Source organism: Schistocerca gregaria, chromosome 1 (assembly GCF_023897955.1).
Source record: "Schistocerca gregaria isolate iqSchGreg1 chromosome 1, iqSchGreg1.2, whole genome shotgun sequence".
In the NCBI taxonomy this organism is placed as follows: Eukaryota; Metazoa; Arthropoda; class Insecta; order Orthoptera; family Acrididae; genus Schistocerca; species Schistocerca gregaria.
In genome coordinates, this window is record NC_064920.1 from 756,384,919 (window position 1) to 756,412,143 (window position 27,225).

Sequence of the window (27,225 nt, forward strand, 5' to 3'; positions counted from 1 at the left end):
CTTTGTAAATTTTATTATATTATAGTCACTGACATTATACTACATCCGCTCTCAGCTCATGAAGTTTCATTACGTTTCCTCCTCTTTTGCTGGATCCTTCACTTTGTTTTGTCAGCCACTGTATTTTGATTTTGTGACACGCTGCAGATATTACATGATGATTAGGGTATTTTCCACGAGCGTTCTTCCACAACAGATGTCTGATTTCTGGAAGTGAACAATGACTTAGGTTGGTAGTGGGGTAAAAGAAGTGTCGTTGTGTTGAAGTTCTGCGTGAACTCACCACTACTTGAAGGTGACATCGAGTGACATTCCGTACCTTTTCATTCCATTAAAGTTTAGTGTTGTTAATCGGCATAATCCTGAAGAAGATACCAGCAAATGGATCAAAACGACGAATTCTGTAGAATTTAGTAGAGGAATATGCACTGAGGTGACGACAGTCATGGGATAGTGAAATGCACATATACTAATGGCGGTAGTATCGCTTACGTGAGGTATGAAAGTACAGTGCATTGGCGGAGCTGTCATTTATATTCATCTGAAAACGTTGTCGACGTGATTATGGCCACTTGACGGGAGTTTGAGACTCAAGACGGAATGGTAGTTGGAGGTAGACCATGGGACATTCCATTTCGGAAATCGTTAGGGTACTCTATTTTCCGAGATCCACAGTGTCCACAGCGCGCTGAGAATACCAAATTTCAGGCATTTCCTGTCACCCCAGACAACGCAGCGGCCGATGGCCTTCACTTAATGACCGAGAGAGAGGCCGCGTTTGCGCAGAGTTATCAGTGCTAACAGACAAGCAACACTGTGTGAAATAACAGCAGAAATCAATGTGGGGCGGCGGACGTATCCATTAGAACAATCGGCGAAATTTGGCGTTTTGATGTGCTATGGCAGCAGACGACCGATGCGAGTGTGTTTGCTAACAACACGACATCGTCTGCATGTCCTCTCCTGGGCTTGTGACCATATTGGTTGGAGCCTAGACGACTGGAAAACCGTGGCCTTGTTAGATGAGTCCCAAGTTCATATGTATGGGCTGATGGTAGACTTAGAGTGTGTTGCAGACCTCACGTAGCCGTGGACCTAAGTCGTCAGCAAGGCACTATGCAAGCTGATGGTGGCTCTGTAATGGCGTGGGTTGGGTTGACATGGAATGGACTGTGTCCTCTGGCCCAACTGAACCAATCATAGACAAACTGGTTATGTTTGGGTACTTGTTCCCTAACAATGATGGAATGTTGACAGATGACTGTATGCCATGTCACCGGGCCACAGCTGTTTGCGATTGGTTTAAAGAACATTCTGGACAGTTCGAGCGAATGACTGCCTGGCATAATCGCTTCGAAATTGCAATGAAATGGACACCTTTCTTTAGCTGCTTACAGGCGTTGACATACGTCTACGGGGTCAGATGAAAGTGTGTGCCCCGGCCGGGACTCGAACCCGGGATCTCCTGCTTACATGGCAGACGCTCTATCCATCTGAACCACCGAGGACACAGAGGATAGCGCGACTGCAGGGATTTATCTGTGGCACACCTCCTGCGAAACCCACATTCTCAACGTATTGTCCCGCACTACATTCGTAGTGCCCCTGCCAATTATACTCATTACTCGCGGCGCGTTGTCGATTCCCGTAAGAGTTCGAACACTGTTTGTGCATTCGCACAGAAGAAGAAGATGGTCAAGCGGCCGGTGAGCCTTAACTATATACATACTAAGATGGTATCTCTTCTTTCGGACATGTCCGAAAGAACAGATACCATCTTAGCATATATATAATCCCTTCGAACATTAATGGGGCATAACTGAGACCTCAGTACGTGCAGAAAATCCTACAATGGCAACACTTTCGCACTTATGGTTCAAATGGCTCTGAGCACTATGGGACTCAACTGCTGTGGTCATTAGTCCCCTAGAACTTAGAACTACTTAAACCTAACTAACCTAAGGACATCACACACATCCATGCCCGTGGCAGGATTCGAACCTGCGACCGTAGCAGTCCCACGGTTCCGGACTGCGCGCCTAGAACCGCTAGACCACCGCGGCCGGCTCGCACTTATGGACAGTTATAAAGAAATAATAGCAAATATTTCTGCAGGGGACCTCCAACGACTTGTTGAGTCTATGACACCTCGAATTGCTGCACTACGCCGTGAAAAAGGAGTATCCCATGACTTTCGCCACACCAGTTTAATGAAGCCTAACAACTCAGAAGATCTCAGCATCGATCGTTTTGCAACGTTTAGCTGGTACAGAGGGAAGCACTCACCAGAGTCGGCGTGCTGCAGCTGCGGCGCGTGCTGGTGCTGGTGGACGCCGGAGAAGGGCCCATTAGGCAGCTGCCCCGCGGACCCGGTGCCCGAGCCGGGCCTCGGCGGCGTGTCGTCGCCGTGCGTCACCACTACACTGGGGGCGCGCTGCACGCCGGAGCCGGGCCGGCGCGCCGGCTGGAAGATGGTGGCCAGCTCGGGCTGCCCCTGGCCCGCATCCTGGCCCTGCTGCTGCTGCTGCTGCTGGCCGTCGCCGTCGCCGCCGCTGCCGCCGCCGCCGCCATGGCCGCCGCCTGCGCAGCCGCGCATCGCTCACTCGCAACCGCGCATCCTGCCAAACAAATGCAACGCTCCACTCGTACCCGTCTTCACGACTGACGTACACGTATCTACATCTACGAGGGCTGCTTTTTTTTTATCAACCTCCGATCGTCCATCTAAGCAAGTAAGAGGTAGGGAGGGGCCGGGCCTGCACGTCATGCTATTGCGCAGCTCCCCCACCACAACCTCTGCCGTTTTCAGCTGCAGTGTGTCAGTCGTAGCCGAGCTACGCTCGATGCTCCCGCCACATGTGAGTTACGAAGTGTAATCCGTTTCCTGCAAGCAGAAGGATGTAGTGTTGCGGAAATCCGTCGCGGAATGACCAATGTGTATGGTAACAACGTTATGAGTGATGGTAGTGTTCGGGAATGGTGTCGAAAACTTAAAAAAGGACGAACAGACTTCCGTGATGAAGGTGGACAAGGTCGCAAGTCTGTCGCCACTGTAGGCCTCATTAAGCGTGTTGATCAGGCGGTGATTTGCAGACGAAGGTTTACGATTAACGGACTGTCTGATGAATTTCCAGTCATTTCAAGGTCTGCCTTGTACACAATTGTGACTCAACACGTAGGCTATCGGAAACTGTGTGCAAGTTGGATCCCAAAAATGCTGAGTACTGACCACAAAACGCAAAGGATGGCGTCAGCATTATCGTTTCTCACACGTTATGCCAATGAGCGAAACGTTCTTTTGAAGTTGATTGTCACTGGCGATGAAATGTGGGTCCTCTATGACAATCATGAAACAAAGGAGCAATCTAAGCAGTGGGTGCACACAGCTTCCCCAAGCAAGCCAAAAAAGTTTAAACATTCATTGACGAAAAGAAAAACAATAGCCACTGTGTTTTGGGACCATAAAAGAATGCTGCTGGTGGACTTTATGGAGCAAGCTATAACAATAACCGAGGAAGTTTATTGTGAAACTTTATGTCGTCTCCACAGAGCGATTCGAAGCAAACACAGAGGAATGCTTTCGTCTGGCATTGTTTTGATCTGTGACAACGCCTGAACACACAGTGCCAACATGACAAAAAGACCTCCTCAAAAATTTAAATGGGAGGTTTTTGATCATCCACAGTACAGCCCGGACCTTAGCATCTAGTGATTATCACCTGTTCCGAGAACTGAAGTGGCCAGCCGGTGTGGCCATGCGGGTCTAGGCGCTTCAGTCTGGAACCACGTGACCGCTACGGTCCCAGGTTCTAATCCTGCCTTGGGCATGGGTGTGTTTGATGTCCTTAGGTTAGTCAGGTTTAAGTAGTTCTAAGTTCTAGGGGACTGATGACCACAGATGTTAAGTCCCATAGTGCTCAGAGCCATTTGAACCATTTGAGAACTGAGGTCATGGTTAGGTGGGCAGCGCTTCGCTACTAACAAAGAACTCCAGGACACCAACAAGACTTACCTGTCGTCACTGGCGGCAACATTCTTCGAGGAAGGCATTGAAAAGCTTGTGTCACAGTATGACAAGTGCCTCAATCGTTTTGGCGATTATGTAGAAAAATAAGTTAAGACTTTACTGTACTTTTGGTAACAAAATTATTTTTTTCTGTACATTTTTCTTTTATTTGCAGCCAACCGGAGGTTGAAAAAAAAAAACAGCCCTCACACATTTGTACTCCACAAGCCACCCTACAGTGTGTGGCAGAGGGCACGTTACATGCCACTGTCATTACCTCCCTTTCCTTTTCCAGCCGCGTATGGTTCGCGGGAAGAACGACTGCCGGAAAGCCTCCGTGCACGCTCGAATCTTTCTAATTTTACATTCGTGATCTCCTCGGGGGGGGGGGGGGGGGGGAGGGGGGGAGGGGGGGTGTAAGTAGGGGGAAGCAATATATTCGATACCTCATCCAGAAATGCACCCTCTTGAAACCGGGACAGCAAGCTACATCGCAATGTAGAGTGCCTCTCTTGCAGAGTCTGTCACTTGGGTTTGCTAAGCATCTCTGTAACGCTGTCACGCTTACCAAATAACCCTGTGACGAAACGCGCCACTCTTCTTTGGATCTTCTCTATCTCCTCTGTCAACCCGACCTGGTACGGATCCCACACTGATGAGCAATACTCAAGTATAGGTCGAACGAGTGTTTTTTTATGCCACCTCCCTTGTTGATGGACTACATTTTCTAAGGACTCTACTAATTAATCTCAACCTGGCTCCTGCCTTACCAACAATTAATTTTATATGACCATTCCACTTCAAATCGTTCCATATGCATACTCCCAGATATTTTACAGAAGTAACTGCTACAAGTGCTTGTTCCACTATCATATAATCATACAATAAGGGATCCTTCTTTCTATGTATTCGCAATACATTACACTTGTCTATGTTAAGGGTCAGTTGCCGCTCCCTGCACCAACTGCATATCCGCTGCAGATCTTCCTGCATTTTGCTGCAATTTTCTAATGTTGCAACTTCTCTGTATACTACAGCATCATCCGCGAAAAGCCATATGGAACTTCTGACCCTGTCTACTAGGTCATTTATATATATTGTGAAAAGCAATGGTCCCATAACACTCCCCTGTGGCAGGCACGTCAGATGTTACTTTAATGTCTGTAGACGTCTCTCCATTGCGAACAACATGCTGTGTTCTGTTTGCTAAAAACTCTTCAATCCAGCCACACAGCTGGTCTGATTTTCTGTAGGCTCTTACTTTGTTTGCCAGGCGACAGTGCAGAACTCTATCGAACGTATACTGCGGCCTCTACATCACTGGTGGAGAGAAGCTGTCCTCACACTCGGAAGTGATGTCAGAGTGACATGTATGTGTCCAGCAGCACATTACGAATAACCCCAGTGGGAAACCAACACCAGCTTTTAACGTGACTGACTGGACCCTCGGAAATAGCAACACACTGCAGAAAAAAACAGTCTTTTATTTTACTCGCAGCAATATAAGCTGTCTTCTTAGCTTCCTGTCTAACCACACCCTTGAATATATCGATATGTACGGAAAAACGGCTATTATTTGTGACAAGCAAAAATACAAATGTCACTCCTGATCGTTTCCCTCAGAGAAATTTGATTCTTCGTTTTTTAATCAGACAAAAGTCAAGCTATCGAATACTGCAGAACATACTTGTACACTACTGGCCATTAAAATTGCTACACCACGAAGATGATGTGCTACAGGCGTGAAATTTAACAGACAGGAAGAAGATGCAAATTATTAGCATTTCAGAGCATTAACACAAGGTTGGCACCGGTGGCGACACCTAACGTCCTGATATGACGAAAGTTTCCAACCGATTTCTCATACACAAACAGCAGTTGACCGGCGTTGCCTGATGAAACGCTGTTGTAATGCCTCGTGTAAGGAGGAGAAATGCGTACCATCACTTTGATAAAGGGCGGATTGTAGCCTATCATGATTGCGGTTTATCGTATCACGACATTGCTGCTCGCATTGGTCAAGATCCAATGACTGTTAGCAGAATATGGAATCGGTGGGTTCAGGGGGTTAATACGGAACGCCGTGCTGGATCCCAACAGTCTCATGTCACTAGCAGTCGAGATGACAGGCATGTTATCCGCACGGCTATAACGGATCGTGCAGCCATGTCTCGATCCCTGAATCAACAGATGGGGGCGTTTGCAAGACAACAACCATCTGTAGGAACAGTTCGGCGACGTTTGCAGCAGCGTGGACTATCAGCTCGGAGACCATGGCTGCGGTTACCCTTGATGCTGCATCACAGACAGGAGCGCCTGGGATGGTGTACTCAACGACGAACATGGGTGCACGAATGGCAAAAATGCCGTTTTTTCGGATGAATCCAGGTTCTGTTAACAGCGTCATGATGGTTGCACCCGTGTTGGCGACATTGCGGCGAACGCACGTTAGAAGCATGTATTCGTCATCGCCATACTGTCGTATCAACCGGCGTGATGGTATGGGGTGCCATTCGTTACACGTCTCAGTCACGTCTTGTTCGCATTGACGGCACTTTGAACAGTGGATGTTATATTTGAGATGTTTTACGACCCGTGGCTCTACCCTTCATTCGATCCCTGCAAAACTCTACATTTCAGCAGGATAATGCGCGACTGTATGTTGCACATCCTGTACGGGTCTTTCTGGATACAGACTGCTGTCCTGGCCAGCACATTCTCCAGAACTCTCACCAATTGAAAACGTCTGGTCAATGGTGGCCGAGCAACTGGCTCGTCACAATACGCCAGCCACTACTCTGGATGAACTGTGGTATCGAGCTGCATGGGCAGCTGTACCTGCACACGCCATCCAAGCTCTGTTTGACTCAATGCCCAGGCGTATCACGGCCGTTATTAGGGCCAGAGGTGGTTGTTCTGGGTACTGATTTTTCAGGGTCTATGCACCCAAATTGCATGAAAATGTGGTCACTTGTCAGTTCTAGTATAAAATATTTGTCCAATGAATACCCATTTGTCATCTGCATTTCTTCTTGGCTTAGCAATTTTAATGGCCAGTAGTGTATTACAATAATAACAAAGTCCCAGAATGTGTAAAACCGAGTAAATGAAAAAAGGGAAAAAAAAGATATCAGTACGCATGCTGTCACATGCGCTACCTAATACGCTCCTTAACACGGCGCCTAAATGCGGAATTCTCATACCTCATGTTCTGTTTGCAATAGCAAGATATGGTCAGGTGTTTGGTATAGCCCTTGGGCTAGGGACCATTTCTACGTCTTGTTGTCACTATCGTAAGGTACAGGTCCACAGTATGAATATTACACACTTCCTCCTTCTTAGTCAAATGGAGCAAATCATTTGGTTCTTTCTGGATATGATGTGGTCTACTGTGGGCCTTAAGGGGCTTATGGAGGCACCATTAGTTCATGGATGGGTCCTTAGAAAACTCTATAAACGGTTTTTAGCATTTTTTTGTACCAAAACTTAGCCGCAGATACCAAGACGGGTAAGCACAGTAAATACCTCAATTTTTTACGATAAACTCCTAAGTTCCCGATATCGAAAAGTCTTGAACGTTTTCTTGATATCAGTATCAGTTTCAGAGGTACATAGATTCAAAGTTACCCTACTTCTACATTAAAATACGGACGTGAAATCCTGTATGAGGCTAAATCTAAATAATAAATAACCGCAGCAAATTGCTCAGATGTTAACAGTATATTCTCTAGGCATTTATCTAGACCTGTCATCGTCCAGTTTTCAAAAATCTATATTATTTCATGGGTGGTTCCTTAGGAAACACCCAAAAATGTGATTTATACATTTTTTGCGTATCAAAGTCGAGCAACGGATTCGAAGACGGCTATGCACAACAAATGGCTGAAATTTTTACAAAATGTTTCTAAGACTGCGATTTCGAACGAGCTTGAACATTTTATTGATAACTTGCTGCTGTTCAGTTTCTGTTGTATCAGGATAGGTTGTAGAGTAAGTCGAATCTTCTATTGCCCAATTAGAAGTGATAATATCTTTCACTTTCTTCTTTCGTTGGGCTACATGTTCCTCATTTTCCTTTTCTTCAGTGGCATGAATTTCCTAGAAACCTGGCACATAATCAGGATGGGTATTTTCAAATATATTTTCGTCGTTATCTTCCTAGTCAGACACGACATCTACACGATCTGGAGGGAACTCGACAATGTCAATGGGCTCATTCACATCACCATCACCACCAAAAGAAGCCTGGAAGTTCGGGTCATTTAAGGTTTCTTCAGCTTCCCTCATTGAAAGTGCTTCATACCGACTCATTGTACCTGAAGAGCAAATAAAGGCAAAATAAAGTTTTACGTGGAAACTGCCATGAGCCCCAAGTGGGGATCGGAGGTCAGACAGGTGTCATGCTGAAAAGAATCAGGTCTTTGAAATTCAGAACATGCCTGTACACAGATACTGGAAGTTATTTACATTATAATATGACTTACGCTGTTTTGAAAACGTGCAACTCTTGTAACGCTGAAAAACGTAGCTTCTTCATAGAAATAAAAGTGTACAACCCACTCGTTTAACAACAACTGACGAAACTTCAAAGCAAGCGCGCTACAAAGGTCTGTACAACAATTGGAAATAGTAGCATTCGCTGCCAGAATTATTAGAATTGCAAAATTTCTATTTCAAAGAAGAATCTCGAAATAAGGACCATGCCACTTAATGGGTTAAGATGATGTTCCGGGGGACCTTGAAACTTTTTTCGATATCATTATCCGGTACTGAGATCCAGAGATACAAAGTTACAATACTTATGCACGTAATATCTTGTCTGAGGTTAAATGTAATTTCAACGGCCGTAGTGAGCAAATGGCAAGGCGTCTGGGGTTTTTGCAAGGGTTCTGAGATCACCAAACTACGGTTTTAGTCGCCATTTCTTGACCATTAAACTTTCATTGCGCGTTGTCGCCACTTCACACCTATACATACTGTTTTGACCTGGTATCTATTCGGTGGCGCTAACAGACGGCATAGCCACCTTACATAAAAGTTATTTTTTGATACGAAATTCTTTTTACTTGCAAATAAAAAACATCACATTTTTCGATGTTTGTAAGTACACCGTAGCCTAAAAGTTGTGTATTTTTGTGGAAAAATGGTATAAAGTGAACTTGCATTGAACGGGAGACGGTTTTGTTTTAACCTTGTATTATGCATACTTAATAGTTGTTTATGTCATTCAAAGTATGTAAATGTCTCAGCGTATATAATAAACTGCCAAAACTTTACTGACCAATAGAATTCATTTTATACAAGGAGCACACCCAGCTGTAAGAGGGAAAACTTGGGAACCAGCTGAAAAATACTGCTGTTGTGGTACAAGAAGGTGAATATGTTCCTCTTTAAAATACTGACAGAAAAGCGGGGAAACAGCTGTCTGATTCTCATTCCGCCTCCCTCGCCAAAATTTTAAGTGGCCGGCTTTTAATGAAGTTAAGATCTCGATCACTGATTGGAGAAAGTCATGAATAACAGGGCTCTTACTTATTTATGTCAGTCCTTCATAGTGAATAAAACAGTGTGTCTAAATAACAGGAGAAGCCTCTTTACTGCTTGCAATCCGACGTAACAACCTCCATCTGCACATACGGCTACACAGTTAGCCCAATTATTGACGTTTTCTTCCACAAAAAGAGTATGTATGGTATTGCTTTTGTTCCTAGAGTTATTTTCCTGTGAAAAAGAAGATACTCATGAAATTTATTGTCATGTATAAACCACACATAACAAATCAGATGCGCATTATTGTGGTTGTCTGTCGCTTCACCTAACCGAACAGCAAAATCATTACCATTAAGTTTTTCATTCAACTGAGCATTAATGTTGTCAGATACATCGGTATTCAACGACAGTTGCTGAGCAGCTGACACATATCATAGTTGATTCCATATACGGAGCAGCTGCTCAAATGTCTTTCGCTACGGTGTAGGTTTTTTGTTCTTTGTTGTATCGTAGGTAACTTTGTAATATGAAATAAGAGTCATTGTAGGAATCTTAACTTCTTAAGTTAAAAGTTATTGGTCTATTATTTCTTTTAACTCGTGGGAAAAGTATTCTCGTGGTCTGTTTACCAGACTACCGTGGTGTGACTCCAAATTTAGTTTCATTTTATTAGCAAGCACGCTTACGGCTGCTAGAACTTTGATACAAATTACATACCGTACTGTGGTCATTCATTACCAACAGTTGTTGTTGTTGTCTTTAGTCAAATGTTCAAATGTGTGTGAAATATTATGGGACTTAACTGCTAACGTCATCAGTCCCTAAGCTTACACACTACTTAACCTAAATTATCCTAAGGACAAACACACACACCCATGGCCGAGGAAGGACTCCAACCTCCGCCGGGGCCAGGTCTTTAGTCCAGAGGATGGTTTGAAGAAGCTCTCCACACTACTCTATCCTGTGCAAGCCTCTTCGTCTCCGAATAACTACTACAACTTAAATCCTTCTGAATCTACTTAGCGTATTCATTTCTTAGTCTCCCTCTACGACTTTTACTCTCCACGCTTCCCTCAAATACTAAATTGGTTTTCCCTTGATGCCTCAAAACGTGTCCTACCAATCGATCCCTTCTTCTTGTGAAGTTGTGCCACAAATTCCTTTTCTCCCCAATTCTATACAGTACCTCCTCAACAGTTACATGATCTTCTCATTTAATCTTCAGCATTCTTCTGTAGCACCACATTCTGAAAGATTCTCTTCTTGTCTAAACTAGGCATTGTCCATGTTTTTACTTCCATACATGGTTACACTCCACCCAAATACTTTCAGAAAAGGCTTCATGTCACTTAATCTATACTCCATGTTATCAAATATCTCTTCGTCAGAAATGCTTTCCTTGCTATAGCCGGTCTACATTTTATATCCTCTCTATTCCGACCATCATCAGTTATTTTGCTTCCCAAATAGCAAAACTCTTTTACTACTTTAAGTACATTTCCTAATCTAATTCCCTCAGCATCATCTGACTTAATTCGACTACATTCCATTATTCTCGTTTTGCTTTTGTTGATGTTCATCTTATATCCTCCTTTCAAGACAATGTCCATTTCGTTCAACTGCTCTTCCAGGTCCTTTGCTATCTCTGACAGAATTACAATGTCATCGGCAAACCTCAAAGCCATATTTCTGAATTTTTGTCTAGAGCCGCATAATAAATTCGAAACATCACGTTTTGTACTGACATTTAAAAATTTGTCCATGGTGGTATAGAAACACAAATTACAGAAGACAAACAACAATTTAAAAAAAAACTATCTGAATTTGAAAACGAATCCTTAAACTGATTGTTACTGAATAAAAACAAATTAGTCACGTGGTAAGACACGATTGCCATCTACCACGCTGCAATAGTAACAGCATTTAACTTTTCTACCACATTCTTTGTTCGTTTACTCAGAAAGCAAATAAACGAAATTAATTATTTTTATGAAATCACCGCGACGCTTCTGGGAGCCGCGACGCACAGTTTGAAAACCCCTGACCTGTACGGCCAAATTTCATTGGATTCTTGAATAGTTGTTTATTAAGTGAATCGAGGGCAGACGGTTGCAACTGTAATATTCGAGAATTTAATTGGCGTTGTCTAACGTTTATTTTGGCGAGTGAATAAGAGGCAGACGCATCCTCAGTCATAGATGAAATTTGCTCTTAGTTCTTCCAGATTAATTAACGGAAATGAATTGCACTTTATTACCAGAAAGACAGAGTATTAAGCATCAGACCTCGACGTCGAGGAACGCCATCGTCTGGGGAACTGCATACACATTCTACTTGTTCGCTTAACAACACTGTCGCGCACATACAAACAATACTTTTGCTCGGATCTCCGAGATTACATTTCACAAGCCATTGAAAGGGTTTCAGAGAGGATTTATAACAATGATGCTGTAGGCTCTTAAGGTAAAATAGAATAATGTATGAGTTAATTACGTTTCATTACACGCATGTGTTCATCAAGCTGTGTTGAACATAAATCGCAAACGGAGCACATACAGTTCGTTCACAACGAGCTCAACGAAGGCGCCTTTGGACCTAATTCTGGGTCTGCTGAGTTATGTGATCCACACATGGGTACAAGGAAGACAAACTGGGTTGGCCACACCATAATTCTCCCAGACTGTGTCTTCAGGACTCATCGATACAAGGAAAAAATAATATTCCGAACTTTATGTAATCCGAAGAGTGCCCAGAGCAGACGAAATGTAATCTAGCGCAAAAATTCTTCTTTTTCTCCGAGTACCGTGTAGGTTGTTCAGTAGCTGCATTCAAGAAGAAAAGAAAACACAGAAGACCTCCTTCACTTGTTACAAAGATATGGAAATGTGGTCCCATTCTGTTAGATGCCGGATAATGGTAATCGGAGAAAATGAATATACAGATACCTTAGCCAGGAACGAGTTTTCACTCTGGAGCGGAACGTGCGCTGATTTGAAACTCCCTAGCACCTTAAAACTGTGAGCCAGACTGAGGCTCGAATATTGGACCCTTGCCTTTCGCGGACAAGTGCTCTAACGGTTAAGCTATCTAAACACGACTCACGAATCCCCCCCCCCCCCCCCCTCCCACCCCTCCCTCCATCACAGTCGATAGAGCACTTGCCAACAAAAGGCAAAGGTTCCAGGTTCGAGTCTCGGTATGGCACACCGGTTTAATCTGCTAAGAAATTTTACCATAGCCAATGTATGACAAGCAGACCCCTTAAGCTTACTACGGACATTCCGTGTACGACAGGACAAGTCCATCACAAGTTTTAAGATTTATTGACAGTGCTACTATAAAGGAAATTTTAATGTTTATCATTTCAGCTGTTTCTTTTATGTGTTTTCATAAAGAGCTGTATGCCAGATGCATGTGAAAAAGTTTTAGATCTTTCTTTTCATCGTTTTTCCTTCGATGAAAAAGAATTTTACCTCAAGACTTGAGCCGCAGTTTCACGTGTGTGTTTTAATGGATAGGGAAATTATATGAGTTTTCAACTCCTCTGTGTGGCACAAATATTTGAACGCATGGTAATGACCCAGTTGTTGGCCTACCCAATATCGAAACTATCAATAAATGACGTTTTGCAGCGGGGTAATGGAGTTCAGATTTTGCTTGATTTGTTTTCATCATAATAAGTATAAGCTCAAGAGCAGTACTGAGATAGCGGTGCATCTCGCGCCACTTTTTGCCGACGAGACACAATACTTACGTAGTGAACACTTCGCTGTGACTGCGTGGACATTGTCGACCTCACCTTTCAAACGTATGAATGCGCCTCCACGACGCGCTCAGACCCTTAGAGAACCAGATGGGCCATATGCTGAGTCTCTTGCAACCGTCTGACTTTGCTACAAAAATGTGCCCGTATCTTTATTATTTTTGAAGGTCTGCATATTAGCTGTGAAACAATGACGTTGACAAGAAAAGAAATGTTTAGTATGTCATTTGAGTGTAACAATCCGACTGACCTTCAAAGGAGAAATCATAAAATAGAAACGCTCGTGGATTGAAGCACGCAGAACTTCAGTGCTAATTTTTATTGATGAATGTCTATATCTGAGTGAGGCAAATGATCTACAATTAGAAAGATGCATAGTGACATATAACTTTACTGACCCCTGACACTTCGACTACACACATGAACTTGTGTATCGGCACTAACATATTTATTTATTTATTGCCTGATTAGTATCGTGCGCATGTCTATCGTTATCGGCATCTTATATGCTGCTTTCCTGGCAAATGCCAAAGACGTTTGGCAATAACGGTTACGCAATTACCCAATTATATGTCAGTTTTAATCAGTTTATTAATTTTGGATTTATGTAGCGTACTTTCAACGGCGATGGGCTTAACAGTGTTATCTTCTGCGTCACCCGAATAAGACGCAGTTAGTGTCAGCTTGGGATAACATAAGCCGTAGTACACTAGAATAGCTAGTGCCATGTCAACTGCAATTTAAACAAATGCTGTGCTTCGATCACATTAAAACTGCGAGATCAAGTTCTTAATCTTAAAAGTGACTAATTCTTGATGAACCATTCTTTTGCAGTGATACTTGTGCTCTCTGTAAAATAAGACTAGCGCTATAAAGATCTTGGTAGCCATAGTAGCTACTTCGTTGGCTGTGCAGTAGGGCTACTCCATGACGATAACTTTTTAAAAGTAACTGTAAGGCTTCCACAGAACTTGGTGTATATTCAATCTTTCTTAAAGAAAAAAATGGCCCCTTGCGTTCGTCAAAGATGGGCAGATTGGAATGCAGAAGGCTGGATGTAGTTGATGTGGGTGAGGTAAATTTATACTAAACTGGATTCAAAAATGTGTGAAATCTTATGGGGCTTAACTGCTAAGGTCGCCAGCCCCTAAGCTTACACACTACTTAACCTAAACTACACACACACACACACACACACACACACACACACACACACACACACACACCCATGCCCGAGGGAGGACTCGAACCTCCGCCGTGACCAGCCTCACAGTCCATGACTGCAGCGCCTTAAAACGCTCGGCTAAACTGGATTCGTAGCAAACATCGAATATAGTAATTTTCTGTTTATTCAAAAGTGGCACTACTTAACTCACTTATGACACTATATACGTTCTTCCTGACTTTTCTATATTTTTGTATAGTACTGAACGCAAATGAAACTTGCCATCATTTCGATTCGAACGGTCGATGTAGGAAAACGGAAGTTGCAAAGCTCCCCGTAATTCGCCATGTAAGGAGGCGAAGTTCGTAACACGATTTGCATATTAATTTACCAAATTATTATTTAATATCGACTGAATTATGTAGACGTTGCCTCTAAAGTTATTTTGTAGTACTACTTCCTTCAAAGCAAATACCGTCTTCATCAATGGCTGTAAGTTTTACTGCAAGGAACTTTGTTACGAGCATGTTCAGAGCGCACTGCTGTTCCAGAATTCTTGAGACTTTTCGAGCACGTCACGGTGTATCCCATCCGCACGCTACAAACGTCATCCTTTGTTTACGAACACCAGACAGTTGTTGTGACCTGACAGCAGAGCGCGGATCGATATTTCTCCACTCCCCGATACATCTGTTAATTGGCTGTCCCATCGAGTCGCTGTGTGTCGAGCATCTCGTGATGTGTCAGTGCATATGTGATTCGGCAACGGTGGCCTAGGCCGCAGCAGCAGAAGCAGCAGGTTGTAGGCGCCCTACCTAAGCTGCAACAGCTGTTCCTCAGCCGTAAAGCCGTAAAGCCGTACGCGTGGCCGCCTGCACGCGATGAAGTCCTGCCTAACACGGTGAATCTTCAGCGGACGCGCTGTCGGCAGAAGACGGATTCTGACTGGAGTTTTCACTACCCGACCTGCTCATAGGTACCCGGTCCAAACGCGTCAAGTTGGGGCTCTAGAAGAGTGACACATGGCTACATGGAAAATTCTCGGCCTGGCACATGGGTGGCGTTCAAATCAATGAAGTGTTGGAATAAAATAATTTTGTGTGTTAGGTCACGTCACTATAAAACATCAAAGCAACGTTTCGACTGACTTCGTAGCAGTCCTCTTCAGGCCGCTACAAAGTCGTTAGAAACGTCAGCAATTTAGTTGCTTTAATGTTTTATGGTGACTCGGCCTAATATCTAAAATCATATTATTCAGCATGAGGCTGGCAGTGGAATCATATGAACTTTTATCAGTAAAGTTTGTGATTATGGTGATATTGCACAGTAACGTAAGCCAACTGCCGACTTTTACTGCAATTAAAATTTTAACAGAATCTTCCGTCGGTTCTTGGTAGAACAACATTATAATAGATGTAAAGCATCAGTTTCAATAGTTAAGGCTTTCTTTTAACTGGTACTTGTATTACTGTCCATGTTTAACAACCCTTGTAGTTGTCTCATCGAATATTGTTCATATTTTACTTTGTTCATTTATTTAATGAAAACTGTTACACAGCCACTGATTTGATTATAACGTTAATGTTAAAATGCAGTAGGCCGGCCGGAGTGGCCGTGCGGTTCTAGGCGCAACAGTCTGGAACCGAGCGACCGCTACGGTCGCAGGTTCGAATCCTGCCTCGGGCATGGATGTGTGTGATGTCCTTAGGTTAGTTAGGTTTAATTAGTTCCAAGTTCTAGGCGACTGATGACTTCAGAAGTTTAGTCGCATAGTGCTCAGAGCCATTTTTCTAAAATGCAGTACCATCACACTCTCAAACTGTAGGATCCCTCAAACACTTCAATTTTCCTGCATTTATTTATTTCTGTTTATCTTATTGATATTGCTTAAGTTCTGTATGTATTCTATAGTTACAGTGATAATTGTCTCTTCTTTTAATTGGTTTGTGTATCACTCTTCATGTTTCATATCTCCTGATGTAGCCTTGTCTAGTACTATTTTTATTTGATTTTATTAGATTTGTTTATTAATAGAAACTGTTATGTGGGCATGCTATTCTTATTTTGTGCTAAATGTTTTTGTGTCTACTCAATTGTTATTTATGTACTGTTCAGTTTTTACTTTTTCATTGCAAATATGTTACTTACATGATTCTACTTCAGTCTAGACGTGCTACTTCTCTTCCAATATTGTTTGCAAACATTTAACTTCTTTAGTGATAATACTCAGTAAATTTCTGAAGATTGCCTCGTTAGCCGAAAACCGGTTAACAATAAAAGTAATATTGTAGCACAAAAGCAAACTGGTGCTTTCCATTTAGTAATTGAAATTTTGTTTACACGGCTTTAATTATACCGTCATACATGTCTTCGCTCAAGTGGACCCTCTAGAGTAGTACGTCATCATAAAATTTCTTGTTTTGAGAGTTTTATCACCAACGAAATTTCACAAACATGTGTAGAAGCTTATAAGGAACACGCTACTTTATATTCAAAGGTTAAGAATCGATAGGCTGTATTCAAATGCTACCCTACCCACAAGGGCCAAAACATTATTACCACCCGCCTAACCCTAGATTACTAAACCCTCGTAAAATTTACTGTTGCATTCGGTATCTCTTCGTGGTTCCCACCCATATGGACACGTTAGCGACACGAGCTCTCAAATAACTTCATGAAAAACATGGTTGTTAACAATGGACAAAGTATTTATTGACTGACTCCAGCGGTTTTCTGGCACAAGTGCCCTTGTCGTAAATATTACGAATGTTTACTAACAGTGTGCCTCTTTACTAATAGTTGGCTTATTTGTTTTATTGCTTAGAATATATTTCGGTGTGGCATCTAAGCGAACTTCCCAGCAAGAGCGTGTTAGCTTATATCACACAGGAGTTCTTCAGTGCTAACCTCGTCTTTTGCTACTGAAATTAGTGCAGTATGGGCGGTGATAAGTTTGATTTTGACACTAACAGACTGGGTTGTTTGTCTCAAGCACCTGATATAGATACAGACAATGGAGATTTCAGTGAAGAGGAAGATTTTATTCAAGAGGATAATGTTATATATAGAGATGACAGTGATGTACACCCAGTCGTTGAAGCAGCAAATGAGGAATCGGCTGAAGAATACCTAGGCGACCGTAGAAGAAAGCAGAAGACTCTCTACTCCTTTTATGTGTAAAATACTCTTGGAGTTACAATAATTGTAATAATTTGCATCTAGTGCGTATCATAAATTATGACTTATTTCCCCATAGCATTCTGAGCAGCGAAATCGTCGTACAAGGTTTATGAAAGGGCATTTTGTCCTTATTTTGTTTGTAATGTACAACTGGAGAACTAATAATTGTAATTATCTAATGCAAAAACTATAAATTGTGGCATACTTTAAATAAAATTTGGAGTAGTAAAGTTTACGATGGTTCAGTAGTAATGTAAATTGCCCCCTTTGTTGCTCTAGGTTTAATAGAGTGTTTCTCTACATTTGAAAAGCAACATAGCTGCAGTTCCGCTTGGAGAGTGTTCCACAAGTCCTGCAAAGGTTTCCGCACATATGGTTCACCAGACGTATACGCATAGGTTACGCATTTCTCGAAAATTACGGGTAGATAGTTTGTCGCTGCGGAGCTGGCACTAGCGATGGGTAATTTCCTAAACCATCGACATTTATTATATCGATATCTAGTGGTTTGATGTTTTCGAGACAAAGATACCGATATTACGATATGTTAGTCGATATTTTCAATACTGACAGGAGTTTAAAGAAAAAACTACTCGAAGTCACAGAAATCATTAAGGGAGGAGAGGCACACAGCAGGCAGTCGTTATCCCATTAGCTTTCATTATTCTGGCAAATCTTGATTTTGGCTATAAATAGACATCTTCAGTGTCAAAACACCAGGAGAAATTACAGAATCAAAATTAATTTACTTCACATAGAACAATAAGTAAACACCATGTTATCCAATAGCAGCAATCCACTCTGCTCAACATACCATTTTCGTTACATTTCGACAGACTCGCCGTTGCTCACGTGACCCAATGTTCGTACAGGTGTATAGGCAGAAGGACGCTGAGGCGGTTGTTTATAGCAAAGTACATCAGCCTTAGTTTACGTCGTGTAGTACAATGTTACGAATTAACTAACAGAGTTTAGTTTCAATACAGTAGCTTAAAAAGCCTTTTTTACAGTATCTAAAATCAAAAAGCGTATTTGCACATCACTTTGGAACATTCGACAAAACGCCAAATTACAACGTACTTAGTGCTGAAACGATTCATCAAAACCTATGCAAAGGATCATTAATAGGTTCACACAACTATCTTATACAAACTTATTACACCGCTTTAGAAATAACAATTAACAAATTGAAAATATTTTGTTGAAGATCGTCTTACAAAAATATAGGTACAAACCAAACTGAAATTCGTAAGAAGCAAAAACATAGCTTAGTCACTCATATCATAGTGGTTATGTGAGCCTATAAATATTTAATATAAAAAATAAAGTCCTTACAAACAATTTTTATGAAGTTCTGTTAACGTCATAGTAAAATAATGAAGATCGAAATGACAATGCTGATTTAATTAGGCGCATTTAATGAAACATGCATTATAGCCAACATTAATCAATCAAAGACAGATCATTTAAAATAAAATCACTTATTAACAAAAAACTAATTAATGAAACCAATAATTATCACCGATAAACATTAACAGAACTCTTTGTTTAATATGTTCCCTTGTCAGTATGCTTCTGTTATCTGGCAATACCAAGATTACTAAGGAAGCCACTCTTTCGGACGGAACAGAAGAGGCTTGGCATATAGAGTATTTTTTAGCCATTTCTGAGGAAACAAATGTGAAATAATGATTAAAAATTACAGACAGAGACCATTTTGCATTAAATACCGGTGCAGTAACGAGAATGATTATTATGCCGAGTGAACGTTACCTTTGCAGTGCTTCAAACTACACTCCTGGAAATTGAAATAAGAACACCGTGAATTCATTGTCCCAGGAAGGGGAAACTTTATTGACACATTCCTGGGGGTCAGATACATCACATGATGACACTGACAGAACCACAGGCACATAGACACAGGCAACAGAGCATGCACAATGTCGGCACTAGTACAGTGTATATCCACCTTTCGCAGCAATGCAGGCTGCTATTCTCCCATGGAGACGATCGTAGAGATGCTGGATGTAGTCCTGTGGAACGGCTTGCCATGCCATTTCCACCTGGCGCTTCAGTTGGACCAGCGTTCGTGCTGGACGTGCAGACCGCGTGAGACGACGCTTCATCCAGTCACAAACATGCTCAATGGGGGACAGATCCGGAGATCTTGCTGGCCAGCGTAGTTGACTTACACCTTCTAGAGCACGTTGGGTGGCACGGGATACATGCGGACGTGCATTGTCCTGTTGGAACAGCAAGTTCCCTTGCCGGTCTAGGAATGGTAGAACGATGGGTTCGATGACGGTTTGGATGTACCGTGCACTATTCAGTGTCCCCTCGACGATCACCAGAGGTGTACGGCCAGTGTAGGAGATCGCTCCCCACACCATGATGCCGGGTGTTGGCCCTGTGTGCCTCGGTCGTATGCAGTCCTGATTGTGGCGCACACCTGCACGGCGTCAAACACGAACACGACCATCATTGGCACCAAGGCAGAAGCGACTCTCATCGCTGAAGACGACTCGTCTCCATTCGTCCCTCCATTCACGCCTGTCGCGACACCACTGGAGGCGGGCTGCACGATGTTGGGGCGTGAGCGGAAGGCGGCCTAACGGTGTGCGGGACCGTAGCCCAGCTTCATTCGGTTGCGAATGGTCCTCGCCGATACCCCAGGAGAACAGTGTCCTTAATTTGCTGGGAAGTGGCGGTGCGGTCCCCTACGGCACTGCGTAGGATCCTACGGTCTTGGCGTGCATCCGTGCGTCGCTGCGGTCCGGTCCCAGGTCGACGGGCACGTGCACCTTCCGCCGACCACTGGCGACAACATCGATGTACTGTGGAGACCTCACGCCCCACGTGTTGAGCAATTCGTCGGTACGTCCACCCGGCCTCCCGCATGCCCACTATACGCCCTCGCTCAAAGTCGGTCAACTGCACATACGGTTCACGTCCACGCTGTCGCGGCATGCTACCAGTGTTAAAGACTGCGATGGAGCTCCGTATGCGACGGCAAACTGGCTGACACTGACGGCGGCGGTGCACAAATGTTGCGCAGCTAGCGCCATTCGACGGCCAACACCGCGGTTCCTGGTGTGTCCGCTGTGCCGTGCGTGTGATCATTGCTTGTACAGCCCTCTCGCAGTGTCCGGAGCAAGTATGGTGGGTCTGACACACCGGTGTCAATGTGTTCTTTTTTCCATTTCCAGGAGTGTATCTTGACCCAGGCAGTCATAGGTAAGAGAAGCTCACATTCTGCCTCATAGTTCGGAGCAGGAAATGACAATTTTCATTCTCATACAATGCTGTCACCAAAAGTGTGCATTTTGTATCTTGTGCCCGCGCACGGCGTCCTGGGTTCCATTCCCGGCAGGGTCAGGGATTTTCGCTGCCTCGAGATGACTGGTTGTTATTTTGTCATCTTCATCATCATCATTCATCCCCATTACAGTCTTAGAAAGGCAATGACAAACCATCTCCGCTAGGACCTTGCCTAGTCGGCGGTGCAAGGTGTCCTGCATCGGCCCCTACGCTCCTCGGAGTATGGGACCTCATCATCATCATCATCCCCTATCATTTGCAATAGTAGAAATTACACAGGGAGGTAACAAGCTTTGATGAATGTGTAGCGTGGATGTATTCAACATCAAGTCTGGTGCTCATTTGCAGTACTGAATATGAAATTAAATTTAACCCATTGTAAGACATTTACTGTCAGATTGCGAAGATTGATAGAAGTTGGAATGGACAAAAAAAATCCGCTGATGAGAACTATAGTGGCTATGAATCAAGAGACGGCAAACAATGAAAATATCGCTTTTGATATTCAGTATTTAATATCAGATGATCGATTGTTTAATTAAAGACGATATATAATATTATTTTAAAATAATTTCGATACTTTCATATTTCGATTATTTCTATCCCATTCCTTGCTGACACCCCGTATCGTCCCTGATAAGTTACTTTTGCAGTGACAAGGTGAATTTAGTGGCCAAGACATCAACTTCAGTTCAGAATCATGCTCCTCAAACCACTGTAGCACGAGTCTTTACACAGATGTGTTGGGCAGTGTCTCTAGCTGGAAAGTGGAATGGGAAGAATCAGCACCACCACAGGTAAACACCTTACTGAAACTGTCGAACAGACCTCCAGGCTTTGGCTTACTACCTAAAACCTGGACCAGCCTCAACAGGATCAGGACGGGCCAAGGTCAATGTGAGGACTCTCTACACAAATGGGGAAGAGCACCATCCCCAAAGTCTGACTACGGCGCTGAGAAGCAGACGATCCGGCACATCATTGCAGAGTGTCCTCTGAGAGCCCACTCAGGTCAAACAACGGACTTCCTGGATGCGACTCGAAGTGCAGTTCAATATATTAAAAACCAAAATGTTAATTTGTAATTATATATATGTTGTTCATGACATAACTGTATTTATTTCTTTATGTCTTGTTTTTAGTACCAAAGTTATAAAGTTATTGTAGCAGCTTATTTCTCTATAAACGTGATTTGTACTTGCCATACGCTGAATAAATAAATCTAGTATGCCTATCGATTGCGTCACTTCGCTCTTTTTAGTTCTGAGCACACGGCGTACACATAGAGATGCCTAGGACAACAGTGTCTCCCGCCAAGTATGAGTGCCTGCTGCGACATAACGTAACTGTCATGCACTTCCTTCTTCAAAACAATTCTCGGCCGCACACTGCAGGGGCAATGAGGACGCCACTATAGCGTTTTCAAAAAATGGTTCAAATGCCTCTGAGCACTATTGGACTTAACATCTGAGGTCACAGTCCCCTAGAATTTAGAGTACTTAAACCTAACCAACCTGCCCGAGGCAGGATTCGAACCTGTGACCGTAGCGGTCGCGCAGTTCCATACTGAAGCGCCTAGAACCGCTCGTCCACGCTGGCCGGCTGCAGCGTTTTCAATGGGAAGTGTTTGATCACCCATCGTACTGCCTGGGCCGTGGCTCCCTCTGACGTTCACCTCTGCCCACGTGAACTGCTGGATATGAAGATAACATTTTGGCACGAACAGTGAACTGCAGACCAGCGTACAGAAGTGGCGGAAAGCGGAGGCAGTTGCTCTATAAGACGAGGTACTGGAAAGGTTGGTACAGCGCTACGACAAATGCCTAAGTCGGAACCGACACTATGTGCAGAAGTAGCTGGAAGGTATGACAAACAACTGCAAATAAAATATTTTTGATTTTCACTGTGGTTTCGATTTCTCCATCGATCGTACCTTACTTTCTGATTAACCGACGTACAATAATAACTTCAACTGAAATCAACTTTTTAATTACACTACAGGTAACTATATTTATTATCTTATATCCATAAACGCGTAAAATAGTTTAAGAAGAAGCGACGTTTTACATTACTTATGTTTCTGTTTTAAAACCCTATACTGCCCTAATGAAAAAAATTATTTTCAGTCATATCTATTTACAAAATTGTCCGTCTTCATTGAAATTACTTCGGTATTCTATTCTACCTTTCATCTTAAAGCGCAATGAACAAACAGTAACTTCTCCAAATTCTCTGCGACCATATAATGATGTCGATCAGTAAAAATGTTTTTATAGGAGGGAAAATAATCACACCACGGGACGTTGAAGGTGCAAATTTTAAGATATTAAATACCCACTCCCGGAGACATGTCCGCTGGACCATCTTCTGATGTTTCAGAGAGCAGCTTGGATTTCTTGCCAAAACAGTGTCAAACTTATTAACTATCCTCTGCTCAATATTATCTGTATGTCATCCAACTTAAATTTGCCTCCAACAATTACTAACGACTTGTGCAAAGACAGCCCGATAGATTCTATGAAATGATAATTAAATTAAGACCCTGAGCTGTCGACAGGCGTTGATATACATCAACGAGGACAGTTGAAAATGTGTGCCCCGACCGGGACTCGAACCCGAGATCTCCTGCTTACATGACAGACGCTCTATCTATCTTTTTTTGTCTGTTGTTTGATCGTTGGGTTTGGTCGTTGCGGACGTCACATGACATCCGTTCAAGTTCGTTTGTTTTTTATTACAGAGGCTAAATATCTCTCTGGCCGAACATGCTGAGCTACCGTGCCCGCATATCCATTTGAGTTAACTAGGGTATGGAGGATAGTGCGACTGCAGGGAATTATCCCTTGTACGCTCCCCGTGAGACCCACATTCCCAACTTAATGTCCACACACTACGTTCGTAGGGCCCCTGTCCATTACACTCATTACTCGAGGCAGACAATCTTACCGAGTCCCGTAAGAATTCAGGTGCATCCAGCACAGAAGAAGGTCAGTTGCCGGTTAGCCTTAAATATGTCCGAAAGAACAGATACTATCTTCATATAACGATAGATTCTATTTCTTTAGTGCTGCTGTCAAGGAAACCAAAGTAACTAAGGATGTACGCCAGAGCATTTTAAGTTCAGTGAAAGCACTTTGTACCTCTAGTACTGAAACTGAAGATTTTCTCGGAAATGAATCAGTCACGGATATGACGACTGTTCACTATAAATGTGTATGAAATTATTTTATTTATCTCTGGGTAGGTGCCGACAACTCTTCGGCTATTACGTTGCTGTTCATGGTTCAGACAGGTGAAGTCGACTAAACGCGGACAGAATATGCGAAGGGTAGTTGCCGCATTCAGTATAGGCCGCAGCATCCGAATAAGTACGTAATATGAACTTTTTCTTCTTAAATTTCTTCTACACTGTTTGAACTAGTGTTACATGGTTCGTGTTTACCAACTATCAGCGTCCACATGCAACCGTTGTTTCGTCGATGGATGTCCATATGCAGTTGGTATTTACACAGTGCCGCACACTTTTCAGAGCCGTCTCGTGTAGTTTCTCCTTAATGTCGAGTCATCAATACTGCGTTGCCCGTGATACTTTTGTAAGAACGTGCGGTTTTCAGGTACTTTAAATTTGTGCCTATCAATGTTGACACCAATCATAGCGGAGCACATATCGTGGAAACAATCACTTGTGGAGTTTGGAGTCTTTCGCATCTGCATCAGTAACATTTTTTTTCTTAGATTATCGCCATTCTTCGATCTTTCTGCTGCGCTCCACGACATTTATAGTATGTTGCTGAAATTGGACCTTCATAGAGTACCTAACCTGTTTATTACGCTCTCGACACGAACGATCTCTCCTACAATAGTGTAGCGTAGTACATCATCTTAATTTAGATGCAACAGGAGACATCTTGAACACAAGCAGTAGCGAACTCTTAAGAAGTACTATTTGACAAACTTCTCTTAGCGCAAGCATTCCACAGTTCTGAATCTGTGGAATTCAGTAGCAGTCAGGAACCTGTGAGTAACTAGTCTTACCTCACTGACGATGTAGACAATACACGAAGCCCTGTAGTGCCAACATTAATGGCTGCCGTAATGCTACACACAATATTGTAATTGTATCTGCTTTTCTTTTGGGAACTGAAATCCGAATGTTAGAATTTCCATTCAACTCTTATGGTAGGCCGCATTCGTATACTACCTAAGGGGGACGAGATGCTGAGGATGTGGGAAATGAGAAGGATAAAAAAATAATCATATGTATATTTTAAAAATTACAGATTTGGACTTTTTTACAACGATTCTACGACTGTGGCAAAGTCTTTTCTTTTTATTTTTCTACAATTTCTTTGTGCTTTGGCTGATGGCCTGCCTCTGTTCATTTGACATCAATCTCCTAGGCTGTGTCTTCATTTTTTAGACAGGAAATTTTGCAGTATAGCAACAGTCTCAAATTTCCCCTGTCCTTGTCCTCTTCTCAAATCCCTTTTTGTCTTTTCCACGGAAAGTTTTCAACTGCAAATGAAAGTGAAAATTTGCTTGGTAAGCCTGTCATTCATTCTGTCGATATGACCGCAAACTTTAACGTCCTCTCCCTTATAGTGTCTGTGATTCTTCCAATATTTCTGTATAAATCTTCATTTCTATTCTTCATCTAGTTGTTTTCCTTGCTCTTTTTGACCCTAAATGTTTTCTGCGTATTTTCTTCTTGCTCACCTCCTTCATTCAGTTAAGGCATTCTGATCCATATGATGTTTCCGGTTTAATTACTGTTGCGTATTTCCCCATTCTTGCCTGGAACAATACTTATATTATTTCGGTTTTGGGTGAGTTTGTATGCTACTTCCATTTTCTTTAATATTTCCTTACTCGTGGTGTTCTCTAAACCTTATGATTGTGTCCATTCTCCAAAATATTTGAACTGCTAAATTGTTTTGAGGTTTCTACGTTGTGTTTGAATGTATTGTTCTCTATTGTGCTTATGATCAGTGTTTTCAAATATGAAACTTACAATAAAGTTTTAGTTGCAGTTTCGTGAAGTGCTTCTGGAGTTATCTTTGCGTGTGTTTTGTTCTTAGATATCACTGCAATATTGTCAACTAAACCGAGACATGCCAGCTCGAATCTTCCTCTTTTTGGACCAGATGGATTCCTTCGAAGTTTTTTGAAGTGTCGGTAACGTAAGTGCCCAGTAAATGACAATCAGACTTCTACAAAAAGGTAACACATTAATAATTTTGTTTACAAGTTTAGAATACGTACATTGTACGTTCTTGGATGGTGCTGAGTTATGTGCACTGAGAATATCGCCCTTGATAGCAACAAAATAGTCTTGAAACCTGGTACACTCAGATAGGTAGTTATATTTAGTAGCGCTGTGGTACATAATTTCCTCACTTCAGTCTTCCATACTAGGATTGTTGACATTTTAAATAATATCGGGAAACTGATATACCGATACTTAAAAATATCATTATCGGCTCTCAATATAGCGCTAAAAATCATGGATAGATTAACGGAAAAAATATCGACGTACCTGCCTATAATAATACGGCTGCATTTTGTAATTATACTGCCAGTTTTGGAGCTGTATATTTGAGTATTGATTTATTATTAGATATTCTTTACGTCAACAACTAGCAGCCTGCGTATCCCACTAAGAGCCAGAATTGTGAGGAAAACGATGCACGTCCATCCTCGCCAATAACCACTTTGCTAACAATGGTAGCTGTATGTAAGTGGCACAATAAGAGGTGTCCGGTGGAGTCGTTCGGTTTCATCCCATATCGAATTTGTCTGGAACACTTTATGTCGACTTCTGGAGTTTTTTAAATTCCTGCCAACGCCAGCGATCTGGCAGCTGTAATGACAAAATTGCATGGTGAAGCTCAACGTTGCAGCTTCTGTTGCTAGCGCAAAGAACCGATTATGTCAGAATTTCCCCTCACACATCTCCACTGTAAAGACTAGTCTTGTTATTTGGATTTTTGTTCATAATTTTCAGCAGCTGTTTTTGAAGAATACCGATGTGAAGAAATAGCACACTAGTTGCATTAAAAATTGTTTTTTAACGTAACTGGTGCGCCATTTCTTCACATCGGAAATCTCCTTATTCCATTCACACCACTCTCCCCTCTCCCCAAGTGCAAGTGCCACATATACTTGCTTCGCACAGTCAAACAGAAAAATTGGACAGGATTAAAACTCAAAAAGTGGTAAGATTCCTTCATACACTGAATGTAAAATTATGTTCTACTGCGATTCCAAAAGAATAAATTCAAATATTTGCCGAAAATAGTGAAA

At 42.5% G+C, this 27,225-nt stretch overlaps 1 protein-coding gene and 1 non-coding gene across 7 annotated transcripts in view; both read right to left on the reverse strand.

Annotated features, from left to right (window-relative positions):
• Window positions 1-27,225, reverse strand: part of LOC126267827 (putative thiamine transporter SLC35F3) — a 652,799-nt gene that overhangs the window by 318,041 nt on the left and 307,533 nt on the right. For all 6 annotated transcript variants that reach the window (XM_049973150.1, XM_049973162.1, XM_049973156.1 and 3 more), the window contains exon 3: window positions 2,287-2,618. In XM_049973150.1, the coding sequence (XP_049829107.1) occupies window positions 2,287-2,596 (310 nt within the window). In that variant the 5' untranslated portion in view covers window positions 2,597-2,618. The remainder of the gene's footprint in view (window positions 1-2,286; window positions 2,619-27,225) is intronic.
• Window positions 1,435-1,508, reverse strand: Trnat-ugu (transfer RNA threonine (anticodon UGU)). Its single transcript has one exon. It is a non-coding gene; the product is annotated as a tRNA-Thr (tRNA).